Genomic DNA, 25,527 nt, shown 5'->3' on the forward strand with positions numbered 1-25,527 from the left:
TCTAATCCTCTGTATCAATGACAGCTATTCAGAAAGGTCCACCAACACTGACACTCAGAACGGATGGATTATAGGTATTAAGATATAATTACAAAAACACCTGCACTGTCTGAAAGGATACTATCACCTTTACTGCACTCTAGATTCTGGGAAGTTCAAAATAAGCAAAAGCTTGAAATATTTCATGACTACACTTACAAAAATGTTCTTGAAAAACAGCTCTTGTAACCCATTTTCCAAAGTTCATTCCAATCTGCTGCTTTTAGGGTTTTTGTTTGTTTGCTTAAGTATATTTGGTCTGTGAAAAGATGAAAAGCTCCATGATTTTAGTCCCCTTTTCAGTCAATAAAAACTCAGTGGGAGAGAATCAGGAGGAAAGAGAGTAGGATGCTTTTCCTGTTACAATAGTAAGACTTGGGAGACATGGGTTCAGTGCCTGGCTCTGACAGAAATTTCCTGTGTGACCTCAGGCAAATCATTTGGTGTTTCAATTATTTATCTGTAAAGCAGGGATAACCACTATCCCAGACAAGATTTGCTTGGATAACATTTATTAACATGTCAGAGGTGCTCAAAAAGTCATGTATTAGACTCCTACTGACCATATACCTAAAATCAGTGGTTGAAGTGATGGAGGGTATGCCACTATATCACACAGACATCTCTCATAAAACCATACTTGCCTACTACTCTTCAGCCTGTGACGCAAATAGGTCTCACAACAGCAGTTTGAAAGTTCTACAAAGACAAACTGCAAACTAGAAGAAAGACATCAGGTAACGTGGGGGGAAATGGAGCCTGTTGTTGGGGAAAAGGGATACAAACCCTGCAAGTATTTATTAGCACAGTGCTCAAGACCACACCACCCACCTGAACTTCCTTTAAGGAAGCCATCAGAGGTACAACAGCAAGGAAAAACAAGTTAAGCACAAGATTTAAGGTTTTTACCATGTTTTTCTAACAGCTATTCGAAAACATAGTCCACCCCATCCTTGTCAGTGTAACTTATGGTCTTGTGTATAAATGATGACAAACTACACCTGAGGAGGAAGGGTAAGCACCAAACTCTTCTCTTTAGCCACCAACGACAGAACCCGAGGGAACGACAGGAAGATGTGCCAGGGGAGGGTTAGGTTGGACATTAGGAAAAGGTTCTTCCCCCAGAGGGTGGTGGAGCACTGGAACAGGCTCCCCAGGGAGGTGTCACAGCCCCAAGCCTGACAATGTTCAAGAAGAGACTGAACAACGCCCTCAGACACACGGTGTGAACTGTGGGGTTGTCACATGCAAGGACAAGAGCTGAACTTGATGATCCTTGTGGGTCCCTTCCAACTCAGGACTTTCTATGATTTTTATGCCCAGAAATGAGCCCTTGTCCACTTGGTGAGTAGTGCACACCTCAGTTAATTCAAGCGTGCAAAACAAGTGTCTTGTCTAAGACAATTTACCCAGACTTGTGGCAGAGCCAACACAGAGAAACAAGCAATGCCTTGAAGGAATTAATCACACCCTAAGTTAGATGGGCTGAGTTTTCTAGTCCTCTCTCTTGGCTATATAGAAATATATAGGATGATTACTTCCAGAGAAGCCACCAGCATTTGGGCAGACAAAATCTTTTAAGGAGACTCCCACCTCTTTGCTCCTGCTGCAAACACACTCTCTGCCACAGCACAGAGGGACCAGGGAAAGGACAAGGAAATGAGTCACAATCCTTTGACAGGTAGTGTGTTGAAGGGCAGGTGATTTTGTGCATATAAGACTGGACTAAATAAGACAGCAAAATGCAATGCCATGGAAAATAACACATACGCTGGAGAATTAATTGAGTCTATTAGGAGAACTGACTCAATCTATGCAACGCTGGTACCTCATACAATACCCCAAATCTGTTTTTTAGGGATTCTGTCTTTAGTGCCCATCTATAAGCCGTATATATATATTTATCTCATACCTTTCAACAGCACAAATCTTGGAAACCTACAGTGAAAGGTCTTATTGGATCTGTATTTACACAGATTCAGTGACACAGTTACCTGTACAGGATGGCTGGTAATACTTTTCAGCCAAAAGCCTAGAAAAGTAGGTAACAAAGAAAGTATAATACTTTTTTTTTTCAAGTAGCCCAAAGAGCTGGTTTCATTTCACAAAGACAAATCACTCTGAATTTTAGCAATAAATTTACCTCAGTAGTGAGGTTTCCATCTCTTGGCCACCATAGTATAAATGTTGGTATTTTGGTGGTTTAACAAAAGCATTGAAAGTAATAAATAAATATTAGAAATGAAATCTAAGAACATGTCTCCTTTACCACAATTTATTTTGATTTTCTTTGTAGTTGACACAAAATCATCTTTTGAAAAACATTGTGTTGAAAGAATAAATTTCTCTATTACTTACATTTGTTAAAAGAACACTCAGAGCAAATTATATAACATGGACCATAGAAGAATAGATATAAATAATGTATTCAGATCTAGCTATTATTTTGCAGATAAGCACAGAAAGAAATAGGGATTGTGAATCAACCCAGCAACATATCCTGCTGATGTTACATACACCCTTTAATCCGGGAGGACTCTCATTAAAACTCAATCCTCTTTGCAGATGTGTCTCGGGCAAGTGTTCTCCGCATTTCCTTCAGGATTAGCCTGACCTAGTTTTACACTGCATTGTAGGAAACCAGGAACACACAACCAGCTGCTTGCCCCAGGTGAGGGACAGCAGTCAGCGGCTGGAGGGGCTCAGCTGCTTATGATGATCTGGCCACAGACACAAAGAACCTTTTATTGTCTAAAAAAGCAACTGATTCATCTAGTTCTGCTGGACTTTTTTTGTTTCAGTCATCGATAGCTTTCAGTGCCTCTCTGAGCTCAGAACACATCATGCCATACTCACCATCATCTGCTGAATGTGAAATATTTCAGCTCCAGTGCCAGAGAGACGGTTTGGAAATGAAATGTCAAGAAAAGCTCCGGGGAGAGTGCTTGGTCCAGCATTGTAAACCTATACGACAAAGATATAAATGTATTAAAAAAAATAATACAAATAGAATTACACAAATGACTGCTTATAAAACTACCGTAGAACTAAAGCTGGGAGTATAGATAAATTTGCAAAGATTCAAATACTATGCAAGTTTTTCAATGTCTTCAGACTAAGACTTCATTTGTAAGTATCAGGATGAAGTCAGAGGTTAAGCTTATCTTTAGTCTTAGCCTTAGGCACAGTCTTTAGCTTTGCTTAGTCTTTAGGCACAGCTCATATATCAAGTGAGAAGCAGTTTTGCAGGATAATTACCAGCCATCAATACAAATAACATGAGTTTTCTACCTTATATACAGAGACACTGCTAATAATCTTTGAGTGTTTTGGTTACACCATCCAGAAGACTATAAGAAATATTGCTGTCTCAGTTAATATTCTCATTTCCATCTGGTAACCACTGCATTACATTCTGCATATGTTTTCCTTATGGAGCAGAAGTCAAAGCAATGATGATTGTGACTACCAAACTGAAGGTTTGCCGAATGAATTGCCAGGAAATGCATGTCAATAACTTCCATTCAAATTCTGGGGTTTCCAATTAAAAGAAACCCGTAGTGGAAAACATTGGCTTTCTATCAAACCCCCCACAAATTTTCAACAAAAACTCAAAGAATTTCCAGTCCACCACTGAAACTTATCCAGTGAAAATTCCAAAACTTGTGGGATTTTGCTGAAAATAAACAATCCATGGAAAAATGTCAATGAAAGTAAGTTTTCATGTCTATCTACCTTTTTTTAATCAGGAAAAATATTTCCTCATTGTTTCTAACATATATAAATGCATACAGTAAGAACATGAAGTCCATTAGAATACTTATCCCCACTGAGATAGTACTGTCAAAAGATATAACAATCAGTAGTTAATTGTGTAAAGTACAAATATTAAAACCAACAGGTTTTTGTTCTTTAAACACTGTTTATGTTTGAATAAATGCCTGACTGATAAAGAGAATTGGTTAACAATGCCAAATCCTTACAAAAACCCTGAGGCTCAAGGCAGGGGGAAAAATCCCACTACAATGGAGCATGATAAATACTGCATGAAATACAAACATAAGGTTTCATGTTAGACATTTAAAAAAACCACTTGATTATCTCACTGAGACCAGATATAAAAGTTAAGGTAGAAAAGACATTTTAATTGCACAGCTTGTTACCTCCCAAAAATGATGCATAGATCTGTTTCCTTATTAATGTTGGACATGGTATAGATTTTTACATATAAAACCAGCTATAAAGCCCCATGTTTTTATAAATAATCTCCTTCATGGTGAAGAAACTACTCTGTTTCTTCATCTAGAGAAGTTTAATAAATGGCAGGCAAATCACTAAAAAGAATTAAACAAACCATGCTTTGCCCATTATGAAACTCTACCCCTTCTCTCTGACACATACATTTATGAGGTTTACCACATTACTGGAGAGCAAATCTGTGACTTGTTATATTATAATTTTCAGCTTCTATATGGAAAAAATAATATTAATATTGAAAACTTGCAAGTGTAAGAGATACGAGGATGGTGCAGGACAAGTGGTGGCTCTGCCAATATATTGATTCTCTGTCCCTTATCTGTTAGCACTTTGTTTCATTGACAATATTAATCTAGTTAAAGCATTAGTACATCTGTTCTTTATCTGTTTTTAACCAATAACTGGCTGGGGGCAAGGGGAGGAGGTAAGAGGGAGACCTATAAACCCTCAAGAATGAAATCAGAATCACAAGAATTAATAGCCTGGTTCACAAAAGCTTTAATGTCCTGAAATCCTGCTTTCACTTCTTTTCAGTAAATAGCTAAGGGCACTGCATGACAGTGGGGGCTTAATTGCTCTGGACCACAGTCTGTCCACGGAGGAAGACATGTGTTACTCATTATGAGCTGAGTGGCATTCGTGCCTCGGAGAAAAGAAAAGGGGAAAAAGGCGAAAGACTATTTTTCACAACAAATTATTCCCCCACCTCTGCATGATTTATCATTCCCTAGTTCCATCTAGTGGTCAAAAAATATTTCAAGTGCTTGTAATAGATATGGCCACGACAGTGAGACAAGTTCATTTTGGCTGCGTCGCAAGAGTTTGTTAAAATATATCATCCATATGTTTTGCCACATCAGGAACCCATCTAACTGCCATGTGAAATGTGATCTATGGATAATCCTTGAATAACGCTGAGATGCTATGAGGCATTTAATGAAACCTTCTCACCCCTGTCTTTTTAGTGTCACAGTCTTTTCCTTGTGCTGTACTCTTTATCAGTAGCTCTATAAACATTTTCATACCAGGGGCATTTAGCAAGTCTGAATCCCTTGCACAGGTTTACGTGTTTGTTCGGATGGATAAAGGCTGCCCACTCTTCTGCTCAATGACACTAAAAGGAATTACTCCTCCCTTTTGAAGCTGTGACTGCATCAAAGATGTGGCACTTGAGTAACGACAGCTCTTTACTCAGCAAGTGATGAAAGGTAAAACAAAAACAAATGGTAGCACCTTCATTCCTATGGAAGTGTGATTCCCTAGTTGCAATTCTGTTATGATATATCCAGATAAGGAAATATACCATCCTGCATGCTGCAAATATGGCACCATCAAGAACACATTGCACAGAATACTATGATTCAGAAACATGTACCAAAGCCCATACTACACTCAGAATAAAAGAGATATAAAACCAGAATGTGCTGTCAAGAAGTCAAAATAAGGATCAGGTTTACCTGCAGTGTGAAGTTGAGAGACTGGAAAAGGCATTCATTGTTTTCCAACTGAACAAAGTTGGATGTTTCCACAGAATCGCCATAGAAAAACGAAGTAGGGAAGACTTCTCTGAAAGATCAAGACAGATTTAGTAAACTGGGTTTGTCACCAAAATTAAATCTATTTGTGGCAAGCTGAATTGCATCACTTGCTTTCTGGTCATGTGAAATTCTATGGGACCATTTTAGATTAACTCATTATTTGTCATTTGATTTCCTCTTGACAACAGTAGACTACAGAAGCAGCATCTCAACTGATCTAGGTTAACAACCCATCATTGAAGCAGACTTCTTTTGATTACTTATCATGTATTTTTTTCTACTTTTCTATCACAAAACCTCTTCTCCAGGGCCCACTGCCATGGATGATTTGTGCAAGTCCTGTAGCTTGTGTAACACAGGAAATCATTGCACTACCAAGTTAATCTGAAGAAACAGTTACTAATAGGAATATTTTCAGTTACATATTCACTAAAGTAACATTTACATTTTATCTACCATTTACATACCATTGCAAGAATAAACACTTCATTAATTATCTGAGCTTCACTACCTTTATGATTAGCAGATGATTAAAGGGAAGAGTAAAGGGGGGTATAACTTGCTTTCAACAACAGTGGCACAGGCCCAGTCTCCTCAACCACTGTTATCATCTTATTGCAAAGAAAAACACAGTAGAGTTTTATCAGAAAAGATTTGGAAGCACAACACAGTACCTGGAAATCCTACAGAAAAGGACTAGCAGTGCTTTAAGTGTCCTTTGTGACTCCTAATCTCAGGCTGCTCCACTAGCTGTAAAGGGTTCTGGTATAATTTCAGACAAACCTTGGTGAGGCACTGCCTAAAACTCTGCCTCCTACCTAGGCTGTCCTTTTGAGTCAGAGTTTTTTGAGAAGGATTTTAAGCCTGTTTAGGTACATTTCATTTTTTCCTGCCTGCTTCCTAAGCCAGGGATTTCTAGGGGAAACAGTGAGAGACAGATTTACTCCTCCCATTTACGGCATTGTGCCAGAAGGCTCCTCCCAAACATGGTACAAGCCCTTCCGGGGCTGTGACCAGGGATGAAATTTGCTCTTGTAGGCTCAAATGCAGGGCAGCTAATAAAAATGTACTTTAAAAAGACACTGTCCAAAAAAGAATATTACTAATATTACCGTGCTTGGGAATGTAGTGCCCTCCAATAAACCCAACTTTTCCCTGGTAGTTGGACATGTCTGTGAACTTGAATTTACTAAGTCTTGTTTATAAGAAAGAAAAAAATAATCCACATAGTCAGTTGGGTGGGGTTTATGGATTCAGAGACCTTGTCCTTTAAAAAAAGTACATTCTGAAGAGAAAGACAAGAGCCCAATTTTTATCACTTTTTTTGGTATGCAGCATTCTGTAGGTGACAGAGATCTAAAGACACAGATCAAAGCATTCATATCTGTAAAGCCGTACAAAAATTGATCTGCAAAGCAAGGGTTATAGAGTTAAATTTCTACACAATCTGTAACAATGAAAGCATCCAAAAACTTCCAGAACATGCTGCTGAGACTGTACTTTCAATATAGAGGAGATTTTTGGCCTTGTTAATCATCTTGTGAGGTCTGACAGCGCTCTTCACTTCTCTGAGCAGGCTCAAGCCATTCTGACTATTTTAGCCATCATTAAGAGATTTTATTTCTATGCAACAAGAGGGGAAAACAGCTTTATGTGGTAAAACCCAGATGTAACCTCATCTAGGTGTTCCTGCTCCGGCAGGGGGACTGGACTAGATGATCTTTCGAGGTCCCTTCCAATCCCTAACATTCTGTGATTCTGAGATAGTCTATGAAACTGAGTTTACCCAGCTTTTCAGTCAAATCACATGTCAGTGCCTACACATGTGTTCCCACAGTGTGGGCTACACACATGTTCCTACAGTGCCACACAGTGTTCCTACACATGTAGCACGCTGGTCAAGGGAATCTTTGACTTCCACTGATGTCAACCTGTACGGGTCACTTAAAAAACACATATTCCCTAGGGGCTGCCATCATTGGCAGCCAGAACAGACACTGACCTCTTGGGGACACTGCTGATGAGTTTTTGCTTTCCCAGTTTAGGAACAAATGTCAGCTTTCTCAGTCTACATGGATGCTAATTCACCTCCAGTGACCAGGTCCCCCATTTCCAACTGAAGCACTGCTATACTAGAGGAAGATCTGTCTGTTGGGACTGGCCACAAATCTTTCATTCTGGATTGCAATGCAGAAGTGGAAGGGAAGACCCCTGAGTACAAAGGCAGGAACTCACACATGGGCAGCCCCGGGGAGAGGACAACAGCTGTGTGTTAAACAAGGTTTTCAGTCAAAGGGTGAGTGATGTTCCTCGGTTGGTACTTGGACGCCTCGCAGACTAGGGAGCAGAGGGAGTGGGAAAATGAACAGAAGCTAATTCTGATTGTGAAATTAAACAGAAAGGCAAACAGCTAGACTCCACCAAGCTCCTGAAAATCCCAGAACATTTGACCCTAACCTTTGGCCTGGTGATTCTCAACCACATCCTTAAATACATACCCTAAACAACAAGATGTGATTTACTTGTTCTGTTTTTATTTTATTTGAAGGTACATCATATCTACAGAATCACATGAATTCAAATATGATCACTAGAATACCTACTCTAAATATGATGGCAAATAATTAGCATTAGCTAGAAAGGAGTAAGAAAGAAATACAGTGTTGGAATGAAAGGCATGACAAATAAAATTCACAGATAACTAAAGTGGTTGTCTGTATTTCCAGAGCCTGGGAAACAGGGAAAAAGCAAGAGTCCGTCTACATGTAAACAAAGACAAGAATTCAGTTTTTCATTGGAGGAGACTTAGATGTTATTGTTAGGATTATTATTATTTTTGTTGTTTTCATTTGGTGATTGGTACTTACCCTGTGATAGATGAGTCCACTTCATGCATCAGGGGTACTGAAAGGGTTAGAGTATTATCATGCAGAGATTCAGTCCGTTCTAGGTTTCCACTGCGCCAGAAAGGAAAAATAAACATGCTGTAAATCGACATCCTTTGCAATATATCACACAGTTTCACAGCTACAGCTACCATCTCTCTGCCTTGTACTCCCAGCTTATTTGAGTGATGTCAGGTCTCCTTAAGAAGCCTCTTAAAGATTAAGAGTTACATTTGTTCATCCCACCTTGACAAGGGCACACACATAAAGCACATGTTTTGCAGCTGCTCCTCTGAGGCTGTGACACGATCAGGTTCACACCAAAAAACCTATTTTGAAGCAAGGTGTGAATCCAAATAGCAGCATGAAGCTACAGTAGCCATCATACACAGTGGAGATAAACACGGACATTTGGATTTCAGTGCCAAGGTTCATTTTCTCCCAACCTGACTCTATGCCAGTTTGGGAGGAATACACACACCCCACAGAGGGTCTTGACTCAGTAAATGAAACTGTGCTTTCATTGTACCTGCATTGTACCACAGCACCAATTTGGTGCCACTACAAGGAGCTTTCTAGGTTAGACCCTCGTACTGAACTGGTTGTAACCTCTCAGCAGTTCCAGTCCCTCTTCCTGTGTTTAGTTGCCAAAATGAAAGCCCTTCAACTTCACATTTACAAAGGCAGTTGCCTCAATTGGTCAAAAGCAGAAGGAAGAAAGATAAAAGAGAGCTAATTTCAGTGTGGACACTTATGTATAAAGTCCGGGAAAGGTTCCTGAAATGCAAGTCCAACATGCAAATTGTAATTCTAATTCTGATGGTGAGTCTGCTTGGTGGGTGACAACTCAGAAGAACAATCTTGAAAGATATATCACATATATTTCCAGTTTCTTCAGCAGTGACACTGGAATCACTTTTGCCTTGCAGTTCATTGGATTTACTCACAAATCAAGCTGGCAAAATAAAAGCTATGGTCCTGTTTATGTAAGGACAGTATCACTGAGACAGCAGGCAGTAACATCCCAAGTGATACCATGCAGATTGTGAGTTGCTCAGATTACAAAAACAGAGCCTGCTGACTACATACATGCGTAGACATAGCTCAGCTTTCTGCAACTGACACATTGGCCACGTCTCTAATAAAACTATGGCCCAGATGGAAAAACCCACAAACTTTAAAGTCCCAGGAAAAAAAATCTAATAAAAGCTTTTCCTCTGCAGAGGCTCAAAGAAGAGTCCGAAATTGAGACATTTCTTGTCCAACACAAATACCAATATACCATGGTGGTAAGCAGAGTAAGAAAGTATAACTCCATATACAGTTCACAGGTATGTGCTTATCTATTTGAAATGGAGCAAAGGTACTAGCAGAAAAGGACAATATCAGTGACTCTAGCTCTAGCAAAATAGTTCATGTCAGGAAGCACAAAAGAGTTTTTTAGGGTATTTTTGGTGTTGGGTTTTTAAAAATTATTATTTATTAAAACAAAAAAATAAAAGAGCAAATGTAATGTAATGTTTAGTCCTTTTGCCAACTGATCTCTCACACTACTGAACCAGTCTCTCATTACAGATGCTACTGCCAAATTTGCAGCTTCAAGGGACAGGCTTAAATGACCACGTGAAGGGAAATACTTACTTTCCCATGACAACGTGGTATAGCTTCTCTGCGTCCAGCCATTTCTGCCAGACTAGCTCCAGTTTTGTGTGGAAACAATGTGCCCACTCATTGCAGTCTGGCCACATCACAGACACTTCCTCACCATTTCCTTATCACTGACTTTACCCCAGGGCTCCCTGCAGCTCTTGTGGTAGAAAGATTTTATTACACTTGACAGCAAGGGAATTGAGCAATTTGCCCAAAGTCACAGAGAAAATGAGGGTAATCAGCACTGGGACCTGCACTGTTGTCTTTGGAGGTTCAGCTGAATCCTTCAAAACACAACTGTCCTCCCATCCATCCCTGTGAAATGAGAAACTTTCTCTTAACCCCTCTGAGCATTCGCACTATGTGTACAAACTGCTATTTAATTCTTTGCTCCACCTAAAGGCACTGACTAGCTCTTCTCACTAGTGGGGCGCAGAAATCTGAGAAGCAGGGTTATAGAGGAAAGCTCAGTGCTATCCAGGGCAGGGAAATTAGAGGTACAATCTGGAAAACAATAGCTGGGCAAATTTAAAACAGCGATGGCCTATATTTGCACCAGTTCGCATTCACCTAGCAGATCACGATGCATCTTCCTCACCTAGAAGCATCACATCTAAACACACAATGAATTTCCCCTCATGGAAAATAAAACTTCTGTAACATGCAATACATGGTCTTGCCCCTGTGATGTGAGGTCTCACTTTCAGTGTTTCATACCAACCCCACGTGCTGCAGGATCTTGTTGCCACCTACAGCTGTTATTGCAGGGGACGACTACGCCTTATGAGATCAGTCACTCAGCAATTGCTACATCTCATCTCTCATCTCCAGCTGGCTGGTGGGGTGTCATCAAATTGGGGAGGAGAATTCAGGCTGGAGATCCCCATTTTGACACAGGAGGGTATGAAGTTGGCCCACTCATGCAGTAAGTAGAAGCAGGAACCAGCCCCACACCCAGTATGTCAGAGCAGTGGTTCATGGCCCAGGTTAATGCAGCTGTACTAACATCATTTCCCATACATACCCCAACAACGCCTGTGAGTGAAACACCCACAGACTCTGATTCTTTGTGGCACATCATCTTAGGGGGCACAGAGCATGTGTCACCCCTTTTATTCTGCCTGAGATAAAATCCCTTTGCAAGCATAGTTGGCATCACCCTACTTCAAGTGCCTACCCACCCTGCTCCAAGTGCCCTTGGGAAGTACCCTATTCAGCTGTTTCACACAGTCTGTCATATCTCGCTGAAGATCCAGAAGGAGAAAAAATAGACATGCAACTTTGGAAACTGTCAGTGAGATCCCTGACCATCTGATGAAAGCATTTATCTTTTCTGGTTGGCATCCAAGTATGCTTATTTCATTCAAATGCTGGAACAAATGGGTCTGCCTGGTGCTGATTGTCAACCACAGCTGAGCTGAGCTTGATACAGGGCCCAGAGGGATGGGCACAGAAACACAAGGGCCTTCCGAATGAGAGAACACAAAATGCTCCTTCAGAACTGCAACTGCCTGACAAAGAAAGCCTACGTGTGAACCTACCTCATTTTTCCGGAAGCTGCATCATATGGTTCCTCTATATTATCAAAATACATCCATTTAGCCCCAGTAATTTAACCTCATTTACTACACATACATGTGCCTACAACTAATATCACACAACTGTCAAGCATATACAATGCACACTTCATGTGACAATGAGTATCCAAGCAATTGAGATATACAAAGTTTCCCTTACCTTTGGGCAGTGACAAGGAAGGCAAGCGTTTCTTCCTGCCCAGACAAGTGGCTTGTGTCAAAGATCACGCTGAACTCATACTGCGCAAAGAAAAAGCAGTATTTAGAGACACTGTATGTTGCTTCAAATTTATTTATTCTGAAACTTCACATATATTTTACTGACCTAGCTGTATTTTTATACATGTAAGAGACTATCCTCTACTGCAGAGTAGCTTTTAAATCTTAGCACTTGTGTCTCTGTTCAAATACTTATAAAGTCCGATTTTTCCTTCATTGTGAAAAGGCCTTTACTAGAATTGCCATTCAATAATATTTCTTGAGGAGATCATCTGTCAGGGGAGAAGACTTCCAGTATAAGGGGATCACTACCTGAAACTACCTCAGCACCATTCTATCAATCTATATATTTACTTGCTGGTGAAGAGGTCTTTTGGGGGAATAAAGATCATGCCATAGGCCTTCATCTTCTACTACTGAACAAAACGTTCTTTAAAAGCTACCATGAAACCATAATATGAAAAAGTCATTAAGACCTTTCCATTGCAATATGTTCAAATTCAGTTGCTGTTTAATGTGAGAGAAGGCAAAAATAAAAACAGAATAAGACAACACAAATAAGAGTCCCTTTCTAATTTTCTGCAGAGGAAATATATAAGTTTTTCATAGCTGCAGCTTTTGCATCATTTTTCATGAGCATTGTATTGCTGCACACAGGGTACTGTCACTGGCTGTGCCTGGTGGGAAAGAGGACGGCTACCCTCCGTAACTGTGAAAGGCCTGAATATCTGTGTTAGAAAGCTACAGAAAGCATCAGTCACAGACATTTAACAGAGCAGTTGCCCTTTCAGCCACTCTTTGGAGACGAATGCAAACATCACAACATTACCCTAGATTTCGATCTCATGAAAGGAAATCCCACGCTGCATTTGAGGAAGTCTGATTCCAACAATTCACAGGCAATGCCCAGCTCCTCCTGTAAGAAAATAGAAAACACCATGAGATGATAGATCTGGGGAGAAAAGGAGGATTACTAACAAATACCATTGTGATGAAGTATCTTAGAAATCTAAACATTTCCCACCATAGCACTGTTATTCCCAGAAAACTAATACTCATTGAATAAGGAAAAGTGCAGTGTTGCACTTCCTCACGTCACCTCAGTCCAATCAGTGCTGGGAAGAAGACAACCATCAGAACATCACTCTGAGAGACAGATCAGAGGGAAATACTGCATGACTGAAAACACTGGAGTCAGGGGATCCACCCAAATTTCTTGGCTAACTCAGACCGTCAGTTGTTCCCTCTGCTCATTAAAAGCCAGCTTTCCAATGGTTCAGAATACAGATTCCCCAAGGTAGTTTTTCCAGAAGCCAGTATCACAAAGAGAAAACTGTGTTGGGTGACAGCAACCAAACCACGCCATGCACAGATGCTGGAGAAAACAGTCATTTGGTCTTGGCGTCATTCACTGCCCTGATCTCTTTCTCTGGTCCACAGGATGAATCATGCTGATATGGATACCAGCCTTCTTTAGTGATACAATGTTAGCATAGATAAAGTAGAAGGATTAACCGCTCCTCATACTAAACAATGACAGACTATCAACATTGTCAAAAATACAAATGAAAAAAAGAATAGCCCTATCCTGCTTGACTGGTGACTCCATTAAAACAATAAACATGCTTTTGTTGAACTAGAAGTGTTTCATTGTTCCTTAAAATTTAAGTATCTGGCTCCAGGTTAGCAGGCCCTCATCTCCACGTTATCCAAGAACAGTTTTGTGTTCTGTCACTGTGAACAACTTTGTCTCACTAAATTTCAGGTTTTGCATTCAATTCAACAATCTGATACGCACTTTTAGGTGCCTACATAGTAAGCGATCGCTACGTGATCTCAGTGCCAGCACTCCCATCAAAGTCAATGGATGTAGGAAACAGCTCAGCAGACCAAATGTAGATGTTTAGTTCACCTGGACAGAGTACCTCTCTAGGCCCTAGTATTGCCTAGATCATCATTGGAGCTATCATATTGATGTTATGCAGCTACAATATGAGTGCCTAAATTAAGACATCTAAGTCTAGGAATTAACTTTGTAGCTGAGAATCTCTCAGCTACAGGACATATGATTTTTTTGGCCTATCTTCAGTATTTACAGCAGTTGATGAAGCCCAGGCTCTGTCTGCTTATGCACATTTCCCAAATCACTTCAAATACAAGTTCTGCTTTAAATATGCACTTAGAATTAATCATTTACATGAGTTCCATTCTCAGCTGGAACAAGCATGTGTGGAAGTAGATTCCTGAACCATGCACTCAGGCTATAAGCATCTCCAAAAAAATGCCTCTCTGCTTTTCACGTTCTGACCTGAGCACAGCATTACTGCTCTACAGACATTATTATTATCCTATTACAAGTCTGACAGCATTCAGATTCTTGATCTTTTAACTGCTTCCTGTGATACCTGAAAGACAACACCTCCTTTAGCTTCAAAATCATGGTTCAAATCAGGACACACATTTATAGAAAATTATAGCCCTAATGATATATCTAACTCAGAGAGTATTTCACTGGTTTCATATGAAAAGAAAATAACAAGGAAAAAATCCATGCATGCTTGGAGATGCCTGATGGTGTGCTATTACTCCAGTACTGCTCAGAAGCCAGAGCAGTGGCCTCCACATTCAGCTTTGTTATGGATTTGTTTCCTTGCTATCTTCAGTAGGCTTCTGTTTCTAGAAATACAAAACATGGCACTGCCCAACAAATCAAATATCTAGCTTCAGTTGTGCAAAGCTGCCATCCTTTTATGCTGAGTTAGATTTTCTCCTCTATTTAACAAAAAACATCAGAGCAAGTGTTTCACGGTAAAGCATCCCCTTCACTTGCCTTTTCCTCTCAGAAATCTGGGAGGTTCTCCAGTTTTATGCGAGTGATCAAGTGAACACAAACTCTGAGCAACTGCGTAACCAGACGAAAAATTTCACAGCTGTTTCCTCTGGGAACATTCTCGGTTCTGTGCTGTTCAAATGTCCCTTGTTGTCTAACTGTGGCAACCTATGAACTCTCTTTCATCAACTCTCAGCCTCTGTTAATTCAAGAGGGGTTTCTATTTACATAGCTGCCTGGTGGTGACAGTGACCAGACAGACACAAGAGGCTGCCTCCTTTCCTCAAGGCCGTATCACTTCAGAGATGTCAAAAAACACGATAACAGAACAAACTCTCATCTTGACAATGGAAAAGTGCAGTAGTACTTCTTTTTGCACATGGGTGGCTGCCTGCCTTTGCAGCCCTGACAGCAGGCAGGCAGATGCCAGTGGTTTTATAATGGTCTGTTAAGGAAATGACAGATAATGTTGCATTGGCTGATTTTGCTGTTGTTGCTTGCAACAGCTTAATGGATGAAGTAAGATTGATTTTAATACCTTCTGGATTCATTAGCATATTATCCAAATTAATGATTAATATTAACACAACATTACTGAAGTTCAGATTGGACAATAGGAAATGGTTCTTCACTGAGAGGGTGGTTGGTCACTGGAACAGGCTCCTCAGGGAAGTGGTCATGGCACCAAACCTGTTGACTTCAAGGAGCATCTAAGAGCAACACTCTTAGTCATATGGTTTAGTTTTAGGTAGTCCTACAAAGAACAGGGAGTTGGACTTGATGATCCTTATGGGTTCCTTCCAACTTCAGATATTCTATGGTTCTATTGATGCTGCAAAGTCAAATTGTTCAATGCTAGGAAACAGCAGAAATAAGTTTGCCTGCACTACACTGGTTCAGCATTCTGCACATTTCTAAATTACACAGGCTACCCAGAAAACTTTTCCCCTGGACCCCTTTCTTTGCTCTGTGATTAGGATGGAGAAGCTCAGTTAATGTGTAAACATCTTGTTTTTTCTTCACTGCCCACTGTGGCTTCAGGCTTTATTTGCAGTGCACTATTTTAGAGGGAGAGAAAATTGTTTCTTCATGGGGTTTCCTATGGTGTCTAGCTCTGTAACATGTGTGCACTCTGTAACCACTATATAAATTCAATTTTCACACTACTCCAGCAAGCTGAAGAGTTGATGTTGTCTTATCTAACAAATAGGGAATGGAAACAGTGCAACTCAGCACTTTCAGAAATTTTGTACATGACTTCTCACTGATGTTAGGTAACACTTTTAGTGTGCAATACTTCTCTATGACAAAATAACCCAGTTTACTGCATGAGTTTCCATAGCAGTTTCTAGTCTGCTTAGAAAACACAGCCAAAGGGGTTGGAACTTTCCCTTCCAATGAGAGAATGCGAAGCTTTATCTGGAAAACTTTGTTTCTTTCTGAAATATTTTACAGCATTCCATATTCTTCTGAGGGTCAATCAGATAAACAGCAAGCTAATTAGCCTAATAGCTGTACTATCACTTTATAATAAATGCAGACCTGGGTATGAGAAACATGAAGCTCAGGCTGGCTCACATTCTGTTTCTCAAAGTCCTCCATTGAAGAAAGAAAAGTTCCTGATACTTACAACACAAACAACAGAACAGTCAAGTTTTAAATCCATTATAATGGGCACAGGGGCACATGGGGAAACAACAACTCAAACTAAATCCCATAGCATCATGCCGTCGAACATAATTCCTGGGGCATAACATCTTCACAAATGATCTAAATGATGGGAGCTCAGAGTGTATCTGACTACAGGCTGACAACGTGGGATGTTCCTTGAAGCAATGTCTCCTCATATTCTGTCCCTAACCCACATGCTATGTGCAGTCAAATCCTTACTGCCCGAAACAACTCAGATAGCAAACCAGAAGAAAGTTAAGAGGCTCACAGAGTAATCTGCTTCAGACAGGTAGACAAGCTAGATCAGGTCGAATGCTTAGAACACTGTATGCGGCTTGGTCTAGAGAACATTTTAATGTGAGTAAAGTGTTTTAACCACATACACGAGATGCTGGATTATGGGATCATCATCTTGCTCTGGAATAACTCAAGAGCTATATCTTTTTGCTGACTTCACCTAGCTGAATGTCTGGGGATATAACATGAAACTACTCCAGATTTTGCTCTTTTCCCATCACAGAGATCACAGCTGGACTGCATGAGAAGCACATGTTTTTCAGGCCACATAAGGCAGGTTATCTTGAAGAAAATAGCTTGTCAGCACCAGAACAGGTCATACCAACTATGTCTTTCACTCTATGTATTTTGGCACTTTAAACCCCAGTCTTCCTTTAATAGTATTTAATGAGCCCAATGTTCTAATGGTACAAAGGTGAGACCAGTGCCAGTTGGAACACAAAACCAGATTAATTTAGGTATGATTCTGGAAAAGGCTCCTTATTAGACCAAAATTCTGTTCAAAGACAGCTGCTAAACAGCAGCTTCGTCCTCCTCCTGAAACAAACATTTTTAGAAGATTTCCTAAATACTGTTTACTTCACCTTTGAAAGGTCCTTTTCAACTTGGTGAGCTGCCAACTCTAAGGCTTAAAAAGAAGGAAAAGAGTGCATTAAGAAAAGAGTAAGAGAGAGCTGGTGGTGGAAGAAAGGTTGCCTGGATTTGGATAAAACACAGTCACAGGTCAGAGATTCTGCTTCTGGGAAGAGTCTACATGTTGACACACCAATGCAACATGTTGTTCTTCATTAAGCTCTCTCATTCTGAATGCAGACGACCAAAACTGGACACCTTATCTGAAATGGCAGAGCCCAAAGAAAGACATAGGAACTTCTTCACCTTCACCTTGACTAATTTTTTTTTAATCAGATTGCATATGCTTTTTTGCTCTGACCCTCCTCTGCCTCATTCATGCCCAGTCAAAATCCTCCAACCTTCCTGAATCTGATCTGACAGTTCATATAATAATATTTTATTTTTCCCACCCTTAGAGTCAGTAATTTCTTCCCCGAAGGTAGAGCAATTCCTCTGAACTGATGAGGTCATCAGCACACTTCCTCAACTTGCCTCATCCCCACCCATGACTGGCTGCAAGCTCCTTGCCCTCAAACATCTCCTTAAGTAATCTCCCCCAACCCATTAACTCCCCTTCAACAATCTCCAGTACCAGGCTTTTATCTGTCTGACAACTCTTCTTCCTAATTATGACTATCAGCAAAAGCAAGCAAACATAAAAATGCAAATCACTTATGCTGTTTTGCACTCATCGGTGCTCTCACAGAGAAGGTGTGAATTCAACTATCCTAACACTCATTTATGACCTGCCAGCTTTCTGCTTTTCTAAGCACACAAGCTACTACTATGTACTACATCTGATATGTCAACAGGTAGATGCAACAGAAGAATACTAAACTTGCAAATGATGGGCCAGATATGGCTCTCTTCTTTTTTTTAATAAAATCATACCAAAGTAGTCAACAGAAAGCTATATTAAGTTCTGAACTTAGGCTGAATACTGTGGATTATTTGTGCCAGAGTTGATTTCACCTTTTAAAATACTCTTCTGATTAGTTTTCATTCTTGAATGGATTAAAATCACTAATGAAAGGCACTGAAAATATCTTCATTGTAGAATTGTTAGGCTAATATGTATATTTTTTTAGGAGGGAAACAACAAGAAAAAATGAAGTTGTTAGAAAATCCATTTACCAGCAGTTTATATTTTTCTTCCCTTAGCTGTACTCAAATTAAAGCTTTTCTGTTGTTGTTTAGATGGAAAAATGTCTCCCCTGCAAATCCTGGCTACTAGCACAAATGCTCTGGAACAGAGGAGAAAATGTCTTGGAAGCCTTGATAACATGTTGGCAGAACACTCTTGTTTTGAAGATGTTGATAATTTATTTAACTTATTAGGTTTTTTTTGATATTGCTGTATGTTTTCCAAAGGATACAAAAGAAGAATGACAAGAGTGAATACTGAGGAACCCTGCACTTGTTGCCAGAGCACTCACTCTTGTTATTGGTTTTCTTGTTCTCTAATGCCTGTGAACCCATTACACTTGACACCACAGGGGACCACAAACAGTATCCGAGAAGTCCTAAAACAAATACACTAAGAAAACACCACAAAGGAGGGCTGCTTGCACCATCCACTTCACCCTATGTTAAGTCTCAAAAGTTAGATACTATGCATCTAACTACTATATACTCTCTAGTATATAAACTTTACAACTAACTCTCCCTACTCGTTGTTTGGAAATGTAGATTCTCTAATCTGCACTGAAGGCAGAGACTTACATCAGGCACTGGGAAAAATAGTTTTGCTAAATTTGTACAGTTTTTTATTCTCATCATGGATCCTAACTTAAAGCACATACTTATACCTCAGTAATTCCAATTTGTATATTTGGTGAAGAGGGCCACTTTCCCAAATGAGAGTTTAGACGAACATCTGGATGTTTTGTTCCACCCAACAGGATGATTACATGGACCTGAACTGCATTTTAAGAGTGTCTTACTTCAGGGAGATATTACTGGACATATATGTATGTTCACAGCTGGTAATCTGCTTCCTATGCACTTAGCTAGCAAAGCCAGGTAGCACAAACACCTCCCACATCAGGAACCTAAAATAAAGGCTCACCTCTTTGATGATGTTTGAGGTGGCTTCTTCAAATCACTCTTTATAATCTTGGTCTAGCCCTTCAGTTGTACTATCAACAGCTTATGGGTTTCCCTACGGTTTTGAGAGCGTAACTTTTATTTTGCTCCTACCCTTATTTCTCCCTGCCTCACAATCCTCTTAATGCCTTCACAGAGGCTTCAAGGATATGAAGATTTGTCAGTTCATTTAATAGCCACCCATATGAGCATATTGATGTATTTTCTTTCCACAGCAACCGAGGTCACCAAAGGATGTGGGTCACAGTTACTCACATGTACAGAGCAATTAGGGATGCCTGAGCTCCTGAAAGCTTGGGGCCTTTTTTTCAAATAAAAAGACTGGCTTAAGCTGAGTTTCTCTATGACTGAGAGCAAGTGCAGCTCAGAGTAATTTAATCTTGGAGGCCCCTTCTTGTGCATACAACAGCTCATTTTTTCTAACACAAAAATCCACAGATACCATGCTTTCCTCCAAAATGGGGCTTTGCTGAGAATTTTAAAACTGCAAGAACACAAAGAGGATCAGTGGTATTACTGACCGGGAACTCTTCCTGGCACTGTACAACAATTCAAGCAAAAAAGTCTGAAATGACTGAAATGGTGGGTCTGATCTACCTCAGATACCTCTTAAAAGTTGCTCAGATTATCATCCCTGTGTCTCTATTTTATTTGTACAACTAACAGTCTGATGTCTGCTTTGCCTCTTTGTCAGCCGTACTCTCCTGAACAGACAGTTAATATTTCCTTTGTGTTTCTGGGCTGGACCCTGCCAGGCACAGACCTTCCCCAACTCTTTCAGCCCACAGCCAACACTGAAGGCATCAGCAAGTCACATTTAGAAATCTTAGTATCTCACAAACTGAGCCAGCCGCTTTGGGGTCTGGTTTTTCCTTTTTTTTCGCTCGTTTCAGGAGTTACAAATGCACAAAACATTCAAACACCCATTGCCATCAATGCCCAGCTGCCAACACTGCACAAACAGGGGGTCAGACAGAGGAAGGTGCAGGGAAAGCTGCGCGCTGTGGTGGGATGCACTGCTCCCCTGGGGCCAGCTTCCCCGGTGGCAGTGATGGCACACAGTAGTGGCACTGGGCCACCCGGGAAGGCCACAGGCCCTCTCATGAGCTGTGAGCATGTAACATGGCCTGGGGAAAAAAGAAATCCTATTACTAACAGTAGCTTTGAAGATGGACTGCAGTGGTCCTGCACAGGTAGCCATTGGTTTTAAAAGCAATCAAAGGTCCAGGAAAAATTCTCATGTGCATTTCAGGGAATTTCTGCTTTCAAAGCAAAAATCTCATGAATTTTGTTCTACATTTTTGACACATGGTTTACTCAGCAATTTCAAGCAAACACCTTGTGTTCAGAAACTCTTCTGCATGCACTTCTCCAGTTGCCAAAACAAAGTGTGTGACAGAATCAAACACTAGGAGGAAAAAGATGTTCATGATGGAAAGAAACTAAGATGGCTTTACTCTTTTAACATAACATCTCTGTTGTTTGAGCTTCACAGGTTTCTTCTGCTGTAAATAATATCCAAACACAGATGAAGTGCAAGTAATAATGTGAATAACATGAAGGACAAGTCAATGATAGATCAGCAGCAATAGCAACTATAGTGTGAAAATTATCGTTAATCATTACCTGCTAGGAAAAATATTACAGAGAGGGAGATACAGACTCAATATGCAGTTGCTCAGCTAGACACTGTAATGAAACTAGGATCTACCCAATGTCTTGAATGCAATGACTGAACAATATTGGATATCCAGTCAAATTATACAACAGAATAAAAAGAAATGTTTGTGCTTTGCAAAGGTCTGTTTCAAAGATGTCGCAGGACTGAAAGTTTTCCTTTACTTTTCAACAGGCAGATATTCCCCTAACAAAGTAAATCACAAAATGTGAACGTCACACACCATCAATTCTGCAGCTCCACAAATTGCTGTTTCACCGGCGAAGACCCTCGTCGTCCCAGCACTTACATGAGCAAGCAAAAGTGCATACCCAAGTACACTGACATAGACGCAGCCAAATGTGCATATAAAGATCAGAGGGAGCAGGGCGTCTGGACCTGTATTCTGATGATGAGTCAGTCCTTTGATTCATTATCAGAAAATAAGCTTGAAAGGGGGTTGGGGAACCTCAACAGTTGTTTCATAAAATGAACCAGGGGGGAAAAAAAGAAGTTTTCTTTGGCATTAGGGAGAGATTTCCTGTCCTGTTCCATGATCTCACTAGTAAATGCTGTAGGCACACCCCACCCCCAAGCTCAGCAAGCCTGTCTTCAAACATCTTGGATTTGCTGCTTATTTTGTGAGAAGAACTATTTCTCTATAATTAATTAGAGCCTCCCGCCTCTTCCTTCTCCTCCTTGGATGGAACCTATTTATAGATCATGAGCTCACCGATTCCAACCGACATAGCAAATCTTTGAGTAAAAAAGGAGAGAAAGACACAAACTTTTCTGTTTACTAGATCTTCCCAACATTCTTGATATTTCTCTCTCTTTCTCTCTCATAAATGTTTGTCTTAGTTGGCAAAAAGCTAGCATAGCAGATTTTTAAAGCAAACAGTCTCAGAAGCTGAAGAAGCAGCAGAAATTGTTTGCTCAGGTCACATAAGTGATTAAGTCCAAAACCAAGTTTTGAAACCGGTCAACAAAACGATCACATTTTTGCCTCTGCCGTCTTTTAACGGACCTGCAGAGCAGGTGTTAATGCTATAAGGAGAAAGGGGGATTTGATGCCACTCTGAAAAGTTTCACTTCCTTTGCTGTCACACTAATTATCATTTTTAATAAACCAATGAGACTTACATCAGCTTTCACCACACTACACAAACTAGATCTATCTTTTCCCTGATTCCTGAGAACTGCTGCACTTAATTTCTTCAAGATACAGGAAATAATCCAGGGAACATCACCAAGATCCACTATCCCCATAGAGCTGTTAGGTCAGCTGTCCCTCATTCATTGTGAGGTTGGCCAGGTTTCAGCTACACTGTTTGGTCAGGCCTGACTGAACGACCCTTTCCATATGTGTTAATATATAGCTACATATAGTCTGCCAGCAGAGCGGGAACAGCTTAAAGGTTTCCCACATAACACCCAGGTTGTGGATGGGGGTTATTAGTAACACAAGGAATGCCCTTTGAAATTGAGCACAGAAGGCTGTATGACTAAGTCATGTAAAGCTTCTTATTTAGCATAAACTGATAGTGTCCCCCAAGTACAGGATGGTAGCTTATTTTACGGTGGTAGATGACCAGTGCCCCCAGTGGAATTGTTCAGGCAAGTAATGGCTGGAGACATCAGACTTGCCCTGTGATGTCTTTATTATGTCTCATAAAAGTTTGGAATAGAGATGAGAGCCTTACTCTTGCTTTTATATCCTTTCCAGAGACAGTGATACAAAAGCAGTCACGGAGGAAAATAGTTCTCAGCAGAGCAAATATGTATTTTTTGGAATCTGGCATGCAATGACAGACAAGTTTGCACTCCAGGGGCCACCCCTCCCCCCCTGCATCAGCAATTAGCATCTGAGAAGTGACATCATTACTGACATCATCAACTGGGGCTCTGGCCCCTGCAGCTACCTCCATGCCCCAGGGAACACGTCTTAGGTCAGGCTTGGCACTTGAGCCTCTTTCTCAGTGCAGGGGGCTGACGATCCAGTTGGGATAACCTCAGGCTCCTCAAGGCCTCTAACTCCTGAACACAACCCAAATCAAACGTTTTCCCAGGGCCAGAAAGCTCAAGCTGCCTTTTCGCTCCCATCCCCACAAACTCTTCCTAGATCTCAGTGGGGAGGAACCACCTGAGCTGAAAAGTTGCTCCTTGACCGCAGGCACTGGAAACTTTCCAAGGAAGCCTCCTGTTACACCACTGCCTGGATGTTTTGATATCTGAAGCTTTGGAGGAGCATGCAAGGGCTTGAGAGCTTTCCCCAACCACTTTCTGCCAATGCTGCTCCTTGATTTTAACACTCAGCTCTGGGTAGGGGCGGCTTTGGGATGGGATTTGCCTGCTTCTGTGGAAGAACAACCTGAGAAGATTTGTTGGGGATCAGTACCAGCACCAAAGTCAGTTCATTCATTTTCCACTAAAAAAAGGTAGAGCCTTCTTTTCATGGAAAGGATTCAGATTAAATACACTGTTCTTCGTGGTATTTAAGCAAAAAACATCTTTAGTGGGTTGTGGCAGGGAGCACTGCTTGCACTTTGATCCCTTCCTAGTTTTTCCCTCTTGCAAACTGACCTTTTCTTTTGTCCTTCCTTCCTTTAAAGAATGCTAAGAAATTACAAGGTACTTCTAGCAAGATGACTTCATTTAGGACTGGTTTGTGATCAGCTCTCTCTCTGAAGTGGCCTTTATTGTTCGCTGTGCCACTTCCTCTCTTAATAGAACCAAGAAAATCGAGGACAACAGGGCTGCCTGTTTGTAGAATAGGGCAGTTAATGTCACTTCGCAAGTAAAAAAACCCAAACTACTACCGAAAACTCAAGGAAGTATCAAGCTTGGAATACAGGAGAGTTTTGAAAGTTCAGCATACCTACTGAACAGTTTAAGATAAACTACCAAGAAAATACTACCTTTCTAAGCCTATACACATTCAAGTCTAATAAAAACAAACAAAACTAATTCCACTGACTAAGCTTTCACCGGTCCTTTGTAACCTTCACTAAAGAATCAGGCTCATATCTTCTATTAAGACACAAGTGCCTTTCACATAACAAGTACTTTCTATAGTGGAAAAATATAATCATTGCTTGGAATAGAAAGAAAAATAATTCCTTGCTTGGAACACTCATGCTAAAACAATAAACAGGCCCTCTTGCTTTTCTTTGCATGCAGCATTTCAAAACTATGTATAATCACTGGGGAAAAAAAGACAGAAAGAAGCTAACACCAACCTTCATTTGAGGTCTACTGCTCATGCTATTTTGCAGCTGAGGCAGACAGACAAAAGTATACTGGTTTCAAACTGGGATTAACGCATTGTTGCCACCCATGACCATAACCTAATAAGTTTTATTTTCTCCTCCATAGGCAGTTCAGATGAGAAATGAGAGGAAGGCACATCACAGTTGTATTGGAGGTGGTAAGGTATCACACTATGCCAGGTACCTTCACAGGTATTTGACCATGCAGATATTTCCAAGAGATATGTTGCTCCATTTGCTATACTCCTTGTCCTATAAATACATATGGATAGATTAATGGTTCCTGCGAGGAAAGCGGAGGAGCAAAAGCACCAATGGGGGTAATAATAAAGCTAAGACTTTTTTCTCCTCTTGGATCAGAGTTGACACAACTGGAAACACCCATCTTTCAGCTTTCAGAAATTCTGACAATTCCATCAATTCCACCATCAGTTTATTTTTGGTAAAACAATTAGACTGCTCTGCCTTGGAGAAGGATTAGAGACATACAGGATCCTTGAGTTGACTCAGTGTTGTCAGAAGTATTTACATTTTCCATCTATTCATATTGTACCTTTTTTTTTTAACAAATTCAGCTGATTTCTGCCTTACACTCACACACACATGCATGCACACATATATTGCCCCACTCATTTGCAAGGCACAAAGCAAAATGAAAAGGTAACTGTGCACTTGCAGCCAAGCAAAAGAAACTATTTCCTAGAGACAAAATCAGTAACACACACACACACACACATACACACACACACACAATGCAAATGACCCGAAGACAGACACTTTACAGCAGGTATGTTGTACCCCAAAGGGTATTACCTTCAGCACATATTACAATTGCAGAGCCAAGCACGTGCAGATTATGCTTACGTTTGCAGAGTCTTTTCAATAGATTTTTATACACACCATTTACTTTTGCACAA

The 25,527-nt window shown here is 40.5% G+C and overlaps 1 protein-coding gene across 2 annotated transcripts in view; it reads right to left on the minus strand.

Annotated features, from left to right (window-relative positions):
- The window catches only part of ITGA9 (integrin subunit alpha 9), a 226,264-nt gene that overhangs the window by 43,953 nt on the left and 156,784 nt on the right, over window positions 1-25,527 (minus strand). For both annotated transcript variants that reach the window (XM_082045318.1, XM_082045319.1), the window contains exons 19-23: window positions 12,995-13,081; window positions 12,107-12,186; window positions 8,702-8,791; window positions 5,754-5,862; window positions 2,896-3,003 (exon numbers count right to left, since the gene is read on the minus strand). In XM_082045318.1, the coding sequence (XP_081901444.1) occupies window positions 2,896-3,003; window positions 5,754-5,862; window positions 8,702-8,791; window positions 12,107-12,186; window positions 12,995-13,081 (474 nt within the window). The remainder of the gene's footprint in view (window positions 1-2,895; window positions 3,004-5,753; window positions 5,863-8,701; window positions 8,792-12,106; window positions 12,187-12,994; window positions 13,082-25,527) is intronic.

This window comes from Streptopelia decaocto (assembly GCF_964273445.1).
Source record: "Streptopelia decaocto genome assembly, chromosome: 2".
Classification (NCBI taxonomy): Eukaryota; Metazoa; Chordata; class Aves; order Columbiformes; family Columbidae; genus Streptopelia; species Streptopelia decaocto.